This window comes from Athene cunicularia (assembly GCF_003259725.1).
Source record: "Athene cunicularia isolate RWA chromosome 9 unlocalized genomic scaffold, athCun1 chr9_part1, whole genome shotgun sequence".
Taxonomy (NCBI): Eukaryota; Metazoa; Chordata; class Aves; order Strigiformes; family Strigidae; genus Athene; species Athene cunicularia.
In genome coordinates this window covers 18347888-18358987 of record NW_020799110.1, presented here as the reverse complement: position 1 = coordinate 18358987, position 11100 = coordinate 18347888, and the positions used below count along the sequence as shown (strand labels likewise).

At 35.8% G+C, this 11100-nt stretch overlaps 1 protein-coding gene across 10 annotated transcripts in view; it reads left to right on the top strand.

The window, feature by feature from the left end:
- Positions 1-6155: 6155 nt before the first annotated feature.
- Positions 6156-11100, top strand: part of AGFG1 (ArfGAP with FG repeats 1) — a 44411-nt gene continuing 39466 nt past the window's right edge. For all 10 annotated transcript variants that reach the window (XM_026854596.1, XM_026854595.1, XM_026854593.1 and 7 more), the window contains exon 1: positions 6156-6286. In XM_026854596.1, coding sequence (XP_026710397.1) covers positions 6171-6286 — 116 coding nt within the window. In that variant the 5' untranslated portion in view covers positions 6156-6170. The remainder of the gene's footprint in view (positions 6287-11100) is intronic.

Genomic DNA, 11100 nt, shown 5'->3' with positions numbered 1-11100 from the left:
GTGCAAAAAATTATTAACCTAGAAAAAAATTTCCTTGAGAAACTTAATTACTACTGCTTATGAAAGGCTCCAACATGGATTTCTGAAACCGTACAATCCATGTACAAAACATGCAAAAGGAATTTGAGGTGTTGCATCTCTTCTCTGAGAGCAAGTTAAAGACAGAAGAAAATGTTACTGTGATCAAAAAGATGTATCCCATTATCTTTCCAACAGCAATAACAACAAATCAACTTCTGTTGCATTATCTCAGTGATATGCAGAAGAAGTGGTGTCTCCCCCCCCCCCCCCCCTTTTTTTTTTTTTTCTCTTCTTGCTACTTTTACTGTTTAGTCCAGGTACTTCATCTTCCTCCTGTGTTTTGGCTGCTTAATTTAAGCAGTCACATGAGTAAAGTATTGGATTCAGTGAAATTAGTGTTTGTTTTGCTTGCACCATCTGTAGCTGTTCTACTGTACTTCCAAGTAAATGGAACATCACTTAGGAATAACTTGGGTACCTATGTGATGTGCCTATTAAATGTCATAGAAACTTGGTATGTGTACCAGAAGATAACTGATGTATGATTGAGGACACTGCCTCTTTTGGAATAATTTCCTTTCAGGTTGAGTGAGAATCTTACAAACTGGGACTGAGCCCTCAAAGGAAGAAAGAAGAAGCTGAATGTAGGACAGTGGTTAAAGAAGTGTTTCCTACCTTATCCCTTTGTGAGCCCTGGTTGTAAAAAAAGACAACAGGTAAATAAGCCTTCACCAATCTGGGGGGAAAAAAATATGTAGGTGGCCATTCAGAGAGGTGTGATGTTACTGTCCATAACAGCATGCCTCCGTTGCCTTCGGCCCCCAGCACGGAGCTGTGTGAAGGGCACTTGGCAGCGAGAGGCCCCGGGCTGCAGTCGGGGCTGCGGAGCTGGTCTGTGGCGCAGCGCAGGTGGCACCATCCTGGCTGCTCCTGGCATGTGAATGAGTTCTGACTCCGGTCTGCCCGATGGAAACATTTATTAGCGTATTCCATCAGAAGAACTTACTGTCTGTGATTTGTGTCTTCAGTGTTTGGTGTGGCCTCCATCCTAAATCTTAAGATTGTATAAAATGCTTATGTGGCTGGATAGCAGTGAAACCTTTCAACTGCATTCTGGCATGGGAGATTACATGTGTGAAAGCTTGAATATAAAAAGGAGAGCAGAAAGTTCAGTCTAGCATAAAATATGCATAAAATGTCTTGTGTTAAGTGAAAAATTCCAGCTCGGCAATCTGTTATCACTTATATAAGCAAAGCCAATAAGGTCACTATATTCCAGGGGAATAATAGCAAAATCTGTAAAGAGGATAGAAATTACTCATGCTATTTTTAGTTTCCAGATCAGTTATTTCTCTTACCTTTACCTATTTTAAAAGGACAATAGTGAAGGTGGGAATTTTTACATCCAAAGTTTGATCAACCTACTATCTTTTAGATACATATTTATGTATTTTCAGAGAGGAAAAAGCACTTTTCTGGCAGTTTACCTTAAAAGAATATTTAAGATATGCTTACTGTGGCTTTATAGTTTGCAATATGGGCATAAGTCCTAGAAGTGGATTACTGAATAGCGTGCTGGAAAAAAAATGAATAATGGAAGATAAATCAATTTATTGTGTAGTACATGTATGAGCTCAAGTGGAAAGACAGTTTGGGGAAATGGAAAGAAAGGATTGGGTTTTTGTAGAGGTGTGAGTGGAAAAGGAGTTTTTATAAGAAAACATGTCCTATTTTCAAGCTTCCAAAGGTCAGAAAAGCATTTTATATGGTATCTGTGCTTTAATTTCTGGCACTCAAGCATATATTTAAGGAATTACCGTTGTAGCACTGGGATCATTTGCATACTTCAGATTTTTTTTTCCTGAATCAGTAACCATAAACAATATCTTAAGTGGCATTAAATGATTGGTTAGATTTACAGAAACCAGTATCTACAAAGTCTGGTGAAAATAGCAGCTTTTCTTCTACTAGAAACATTGATCATGAAATTCCATGATAGTTTTGTTGTTTGAAAAGTACTTCTGTAAGCTACTTGCATTGGCTCTGACCCCGGTGCTGTGTACAAGCACATTTAGGTCTCCCAGTGGTTGTTCCCTTTTTAAGTCATGTTTTATCTATTCAGAGATCAAGCAGCATGACAGTAATTGACAGAAAGGAATCGGAACAGTTTGGTCATAGAACAACTCATTGATTATTGTTAGGAATATTATATTTTTAAACTTACCAGTAGAAAAGGATATGTTCTTTATCATTTATGGATAAATTTGAAATAGGTTAACATCATCTCAAGAATCAACTAATTATGCTTTTATGTATGCTACATTTTAACCTTATCTGATGCAGGTATTTCTATTACTGTATTTGTTTTTACCCTTCCTTTAACTCATTCAAACCTTATCTCGTAATCAAGATTTTTTTTAAGTGAAAATTATAATTGGTAAACCAGAACACAAATAACAGTATTTCTGCACTAACTTTAAATATGTCATATGTGTACTAACAGCTAAATTTTTGACAAATATACAGTATTATATGCTAATCTTTTTTTAGCTTTCTTTTTGCTCTTGATCTTTGCAAACATAAGTATGCTGATATATGCGCTTATATATATATATATATATATATATATATATATATGTTGAATTATAAAATAAATGGACTACTAGTCATTAATCCATTAAAAGCAATTGCAGTTTTGCTATTGATTTTGGTCCAGACTTGATTTTACTCCAAATGTTAAATAAACTCAGTGTGTGAGTAGTCTTGGATTACTCTCTTTGTCATCTAGATCTTTTATCTTTCTCTTGAAATTGTTTTAAAAGTTATTTTATTTTGAGAAAGGTAAGAGAAGTTCTACTGTATTGGTCCCAGCTAAGTAACTGGAGAAAAAATTCTTAATATGCTTTCATGCCCTTTTATTAAGTTACTTCTATTCTCAGTATGTGCTTTTGCTCCTGTGCCTCAAGCTGTTCAATAATGTGACCGAACACTCTATATTATCTCCCTGTTTTCAACTGCAGCTTCTTCTGGTAACAATGACCAGATAATCTGTTACATTTTTCTCTTTAAAACAACAACAACAAAAAAGTCCAGGAATAATTCTTGTGTTAATTGTAGCTGTAATTTAAGGGTAATTTAGTCACTTTGTAGTTGCCTCCATGTTAATTCAGAGTTTGAAATTGCTGGTGAAAAGCTAAAGCTTTTATTGAAATTTCTTACACAAAACTTTTTTAAATGATAATTAAATAAGCTGCTCTGGTGTTATGTTGCTATAAAAAGCCATGAAGAATTCAAAACATCAAAAGATGTGTTGTCATTCTTTTTTGTAGGGCAGGGAGAGAGGGATGATGCAGTACAGAAACATTAGAAGAGCCCTGCTTGTCCTTAACTTTACTGCGTGCTGTGGTAAACTTTAAACAGGCTCTAAACTATTTGGTTTCACTTACATCTAAGCTTTGAAGTTTAATATTAAGAGATGCATTTAGTGTAGAGCAGCAAACATCTAAGGACAGGTTGGTTTTATCTTTTCAAATTGATTCCACTGATCTAGTTTTTAGCATTAGTTTTGTGTGTTTACCATTTCAGCTTGTCTAAGAAATTGTTGATAAATTAGGAAGATAAAATGGTCACCAGTTGGTCAGTAAATAGCCACTGTCATAGTGCAAAGTTGCATAGTGGAAACACAGTTGATTTGTGTGACAGAATCAGAGCACTGAAGGATGTCGGTGATTCTTTAAATCACAGGGCATACTGCAATGCAGCTCTTTGTGGTGCGCCTAGAAACTGGGGCTGGTCTTCTCTGGGAAAAGGGTAGCTCTAGGGAGAAGGGAAACGTTATCATCCCTTTCTATTTTTGTGTGGTAAGTGTAAAGTTTCTGCCAGTCTGTGGGAGCTATGCTTGTGACTATGCTCTTGAACTTCCAATTTCATGTTCAAATATGTTATCTGAATTACTACAGTGCAGGTATTAGACGACAGTCAGAGAACTCCTGGACCATCAAGAAAATCTATCATCATCATAACTATGTCATATGAAACTTTTCCTAAACAGATTGAGCTCCATTTTAGAAGCATTAGATCTTTTGCTCCTGTTGCTCAAGGTGGGCACAACCTCACTGTTCTGGCATTGAAATTAAAAATTATGCCTTACCTCTGTAAGTATTCATTGCCAGTTGTGCTCACGTGTTCTTATAACAATGTTATTTATCAGAAGAAATCTTTATTTTATTGCTGTTGAGAGAATTTTGCATTTAGTTCTAATGAGGTCAAAATTTCACCAAGTTTCGAATGTGCTTGAGAGTTCCATTTTGTAGGGCATCTGAATAGCTCTGCAGCAGTTTTTTCTCCTAGTTAGACTGGGATGCTTATATAAATCAAAGCAACATTTGCTTTTATAACTTGAGTAATGTATTTTAGATTAATCATTACCTGACATTCGTAATTTAATATTCTTTTTCCTGAAGGCGTGATTTTGGCTTAAAGTACTTAATTTTGGTACTTTACATAGGCAACCAAAATTAATCACATCAATAGGTAGGTGTGTATGTTCTCAATAGTCATTCAATGGTATTCTCAATAGTCATTCAAATGACTTGACCAATTTTTATGTAGCATTTCTAACTCTTAAAGACGTGCATACTTGCAAAAAAAAAAAAAAAGTTCTAAAGAATGCTTTGTTACCCAGCTTCAAAGAGGCCTTTTAACACTAATGCAAATTGTTTCAGTAGAGAGAGACAATAGTTAGCTGTATCCTTTGCTACTGGCAACAGATTCCTATTTAGGTAAGTATTGAATTTGTCTTTCTGTAGGCTGTGGCTAGCACTTAGGTGGGGGACTGAGACAACACTTTGGAGGAAAAAAAACCAATTCATATTGGCATTTAGCACATCCCCACATGGCAATTCATTATTGCTTCTCTCACTGCTTTTATTACTTTAGGATGAACCTACTCTAGATGCACATACCCATGTAGTTTCACTTCCAAGACCCATGGCATTGCATATTTTTCTCCCAGCTGCTGCGAATCTGTAGTGACAGTCGGTGTCCTATGACTTCAGGGATGATGGTGAAGTGAGGTTTGTGAAAATTTCTTTGATTCAGTCTGCGGGCCTCAAGAACAGCAGGCAGGCTGCTGGAGTTCATGGAGATCTGGACTAGTAGCAAAACCGTTGATTGTTCCCAGGTTTCAGAGGTAGGTAATTTATTTCACGGTTTATTTCTTTGAAAGAGTCTTGCTGAACTTGTCAGTTCTCAATTGGTTATTTCCACTGCCTACTGTGATCTTGGCTGTAAGATCCAGTGTTTAGGAGATGAGTATGGATCAGACTGAATTTGGTTGGTCTTGGTACCTTGTGAGAGATAAAACCAGGCAATTTAGATATAACAAGTTTGAACATTTTTTCTTGACTGGAGAACTATATTCATCATTTCCTAGTAATCAAAAACATCAGGGACAAGATAAAATAAATAGCATAATAATAATGTATGATAAAATTTGGAATAACCTTCAAAATTTTCCTCTAGAGAAAAACTCCCCCTACTGCAAAAGGGTTTTGCTGCTAGTGACATAATCCACTGCTGAATCATCTGACTCTCATCATATTCTATTTGAAACCTGCAATGAATGCTTTTCATACCTCAATATAATTTCCATTTTTGAAGCATAACAATACATCCTTTTAACATGAAGATGTCATTCCAAAGAGTTCACATTGACAAATAGTTATTTGGAATTCATGATAGAAGGGGATGGAACTGGCTGTAGAGGGGACCAAGGGCAATTGTGGCCATTGCTAAGAGGCTCTAGAAAAGAAAGAAATCACACAGCACTTGGAGCAAAGCTGAAATTGTGGACAATACTTTGAAAATTCATTGACTGTTATAACCATTTTATGATGAGGATGAAACAGAATTAAACCCTTTGACAGATGGGTTTGTGCAGTGATCTCTATCAGTGATGGAAAAGAGTAGGAGTGTAAAACAAGCGCTTACCCTGGCAAATCTCTAGATTAGTAACAATGGAAACTTATTAATTACTAGGAAACGTTTCTCTGTTAATCATGACTTTGCTTAAATTGTTTTATTTTTGAATGATTACAGTCATAATCCTAACTCTGAATTACTGAAGTTGTGGTCTGCACTCGAGCCAAATGCGCAGCGCTGAGCAGCAGCTGGTAGCTAATCAGCGCAGCCGAGCATGCGCTGCCTCTATCTCCTGTCTGCATGTGTCCACATTTCAGTTGGGCAGTTATCTGTGTGCTCAGAGGTATGTGTGGGCAGAGAAAAATGAGATGAGGGGTAGTTCTGGCATCAGAGCACTATTTATAAGCTGGCTATGAATACATTGAACCTGAAAAATTGGAAAACAAGACCTTGGGTAGTAAAGTACTGAGGTCTGAAACAACCCCACACGAAGAGGAGCAGGATGTAAAAACCCCTGTGTGTTCATAAAGTGGATCTTGATAATTTAGGAAAGTCAGGGTAAACTTAGAGAGCTCTAAGGAAATCATACTAACAGTGTCACAAATTCTAACTACAAAGGTCTTGATTAAAAGTCCTAATAGCTTCTGAAATACTTCTGTTTCCATATTTGTGATGATTTATTAACAGTCAGGTTCCTTTTCCCTGCCAATTTTCCTTCTCCATGGTAGTCTGGAGGAAATAGTTTTAGGGTTTTTTTGTTTCTTTAAAAATGACTTGCACATTGGGGGCAGTACTTCTCAAATGTCTGTGTCAGTAATACCCTTTAATAACTAGGGTATTGCTCTGAGTGGATATTAGCCCAAATTTTTCATTCACTGTGCTGTTTCAGAGTATTTACTCATTCTCTTCATTATCCTTTGTTCACAAACCAAACTGAAAAAAACAAACCAAAACAAGGTTTTGTTCTGGTCAGGCTTCAATAATGTTCTGGACACTTACTCTTTTCCAGTTGCCAAAACACACTATGTGGAATATTACTATGCCCACCATGCCTTAATTTTTAATTTGTTTCTGCTTTTATATATATATATATATAAATATATATATATATATATATATATATTTAAGCATGTAATCACTAAATATTAAATATTTCTGTCATGTCATGAACAAAATTTCTTTTTCATGTCAAGTAATTTGATTAAGTCATGTGCCGATGGGCATTTCTCTTTTTCCTTTTGGTTAAGAAAGAATTTTTCTAATTGTCAAACACTTTCAAAATCTGCATTCTCATTTGAAATTCACACACATTGTTTCAGAGAGACATGTCTGTCATTGCCACTTAACCAGAGAATGCATTACTGAAAGACATCTTAATGAGGTTTTTTAAGCCGTATCTACAACTATGGCTTGCAATGTTGAAAACAGTCAGTTCAAGGCTAGAAACTGCAGGTGCTCTTGCTGTATAGCAGAATGTACGAGAAACCTTAATGTCAGGGGATTCCCTTGGTAAATTAATTATTCTAAACAACAATTTGAGGGTTTGTCCTTTTACTTCCAAACTAAATGACATGGAAAGTGCTAAACTGTTATTAGTTTTAGCAGTATTTTTCCCATGTATAGATTGAGATTAGGTTTCTCCTGCCGAAAACCTCCCTTAAGAGGATATCTGCAGCCACCAGGGATTATCCATATCTATTCATCACAACTGGACTAGCCTGTGCTACACTTTCTGGGGGATTTTTTGTTTGTTGTGCATCTTGGTAGTGCTCTTACTTTTAACGGGTTAATATTACCAGTCATAAAGCCCTTCTCTCTACAGTTTGGACAAGACAAATTCTCAAGGATTCATGGAAAAGATCTTGGTGGCCATATCTCAGATTTTAAAATTACAGTAATTACATTACACTAAATTTGAAGGATCGGGTTTCCTTTTGTAGTCCACTTTAAAATATTTTCTTTCAGAAATGGGGTGGCTGAAGAATTTAATTTTCCCATATTCACATTACGTAGCTTATTTTCTTTATTCTTCTATTTGAATGTCTGATATCTGAAAGCTCTATTTCGCAAATTTCTCTATTTTGTTGTCCATTGCTTTACTCTAAGATACTGTCCTTTTTCACCCCAATTCAAATCCAAATGGATGTTTCCATGATTTTTAGTTACTCTGATACCTGCTACATTCATTGATTTGTTCAGTGCCGCATACAAAAGTCTTTATCAGGCAATATCCAAACACTACTATATTGGAGTCATTGATCTATCACCTCAGTAGTAGATACAAATAATGGTCAGATAATGGAGTGCCTGATAAGTATTTTGTGGCTTGTCTTGGCATCTTAGACTCAGCCCACTTCCTTCTTCCTTTTTGACCTTCTTCATTGTTTATATATTCAGGTTGACTTAGAGAATTAGAAAATTTTGGACCTGTTTTCTGTGAGTAGATTCCAGTTGTAAGCACTGCTTCAGGATTAACACAAGCACTGAAGGATGCCTGCTCCAAACAGTTAATTCTACTCTAGTGTTCCCCAAATCAGCCCTCAAGTGATGTTTATTAAGATAATTAAAATTTTATGGAAGTCCAAAGGAGAATATGTGAGTTCTGCGAAGTGTGGATAAATAAAAGAGCACTGGTTGAAAATATTACTTCCCCTTTCTATTTCAGTATTGTGTTTCTCTCACTGAAGATGCTTGTCAAATTACCTGTAATTCTTTTTGCCAAATCTAAGGCAGTTCTAAGACAGTACTAACCAATAGTATTTTCCACAAATTAGACTAATCAATAATTTAGATTCATTAGTGGAAAGGAACAAAGGCCTCTTCATTCCCATGGGAGTTTTACAGAAAACAGGCAGGAAATGTTCATCAAGTAGAAAAGGTACTGAAGAATTGAACTTGAAAATACACTGGGCTTTAAATACAAATCTCATTCATAGGTCAAGAAACAAGTAATGTTATATAAACTTTAATGTGAAAATTAAGTTGTTCCTGGTAAGAGAGCTGGAAGAGTTTAGTACTTTATGTAGCCAAATACTACAGAAATTGTTGGTGGTTTAGATATCTATTTAGATTCTGTCTCTCCCTCCTCTAATTTAGAACAGAGTTAAACTCTCTGCCATTGAGGTCTGTCTTTCAGCTCTTTGTCTCCTAAGGTCATTTGTTTGCTTCCTTCTCACTTTATTCACATCAGTTCCACAACCTCTCTTTTCTACCTGTCGGCGCTAGGCTGCCTTGTGTATTGCTAACATTCCCATGGGCAGTTCCAGCAAATGTAAAATATGATATGGCTTACCATTATTTTTCTATTGTTGTTTGTAGCAATATTCAAATATGAATATACTCTTTTCAGTTTAAAGGGTGCCACTGCCCTCTGGCATGGTCCTCTGAAAGGACGCATGAAACAATCATTTTACAACAAGTCCTGTGATTAGTGGTATGGTTTATAAAGCATCATTCAACTACAGGATCTTATGGGATAATGATAAATCCATACAAATCAAAATCAGTAACAGAAACACTGGCACACGCCCTAAAAATAAAGGTATTGTAAAGATAAAAATAAAACACATTCACCTTGTATACAACATATTCCTATGACAGATGTTTTGCCTTCATTGCAACTGTATATAGGCATGTTCTTTCCACTACCTAGTCTGTGATTACAAACTGGAATATGATCTTGTACACTTAAGGCATGGTGGAAATTCAAGAACTGTGTCAAATAAAAGGGCAAGGTTGAAATATTGATAACCTTTCAACATCACAGACCAAGTTAGAAAGCAGGAAGAGAGTAATGCCTTCTCCATTATCAAAATTTCTCACTAAAATTAAAAAATGAAAAATTCCTGTAACTTCGGAACAAGTCAATCTGCTGAAATGTCCTCCCTGGATATGAAAACCTCCTGTTGAACTTGACAGGATTACACTATGAGCTGGGACAATCCTGCATTCAAAAATCCCCCACTGGAAAAAAAAAAAAAATCTTAAAACAGTGAAACAATTGTAATCTTTAGGTGAGACAGGCTCACACAGTCTCCTAGTAGTTCCAGTCCAGCCAGGAGAGCACAGTGTTTAGGTAACAACTGTAAGCACAATTTAAGTAACATGGAAGCTGCTCAGTTTTCTGAACACCTTTCTAAACAGCTAAAATTCAATAGCAGAATTTATTTTTTAATCTTATTGATGGATATGCCTTTTTTTCCCTTTAGTTTTATGAGAAGAAAACAAAAGTAGAAGATGAAGAAAGCCTAAGAAGAGTATTTCAATGAGAGAGATGTTAATAGTTTAGTTAATCTAAAAAATTGAAGACAGGGAGGTGTACAAGGTAACCAGTGCTACATGAGAATCCATCCAGGAACTCTCAGCCCTTCCCAACAAAAAATTTAAAGTAAATTCAACCAAACTACAAGGCAATAGATTTCATTCAGACAATAGGAACCATATTTTTAACAACATTAACTTTAGGATGTCACTGATTCAATCAATTTCAGTTCAACATTTCCAATCAATTTGGAAAAATTAATGACAGCAAGAAGCTCATCTAAATTATCATTTACAATGAAACTTTCATTCTTATCACCAACAGTGAAACATCAACATGAGAGGAAAGATACTTAAGGCTTTTTAATTACCTCTGATGTTGATCTGCTGTGTTAACTTTGGAAAGGAATTCTACAACTTTATGGTCCTCTTCTTAAAACCCATCTCTTTTGTCTAGATTAACAGGAAAATTCTAGGTTACTTTACAGCAAGGAGAGTGTGTGCCTTGCTATTAATGCCCCATACCTGGCTCTACACAGCTTTAATCTAACTCGGAAACTGTTCTATCAATAAAGATATAGTAGATAAGTCAAACTGTTGAGAGAAGAGTCTAAAGAATAATTGCTTTTTCTGTCTATGGTTTTTGGTCTTTTTGATACTTCCCGCTCTTCTGCTAGCTCTTGATTTTGTGTCTCTCACCCCATACCTTCAACCTCCTCCATGTCATCCTCAGAGCCAGCAAGCCAGCACGTCTGCTTTGAATCTCCAGCTTTCATTACTGTGGTGGCTGAAAATCACTTCCTACTCTACATTACTCAAAACAAACATTTTTATTAATGTATGTCACATTAATAAAACATAGCATCTAAAAAAAAAAAAAAAAAAAATCTTAAAACA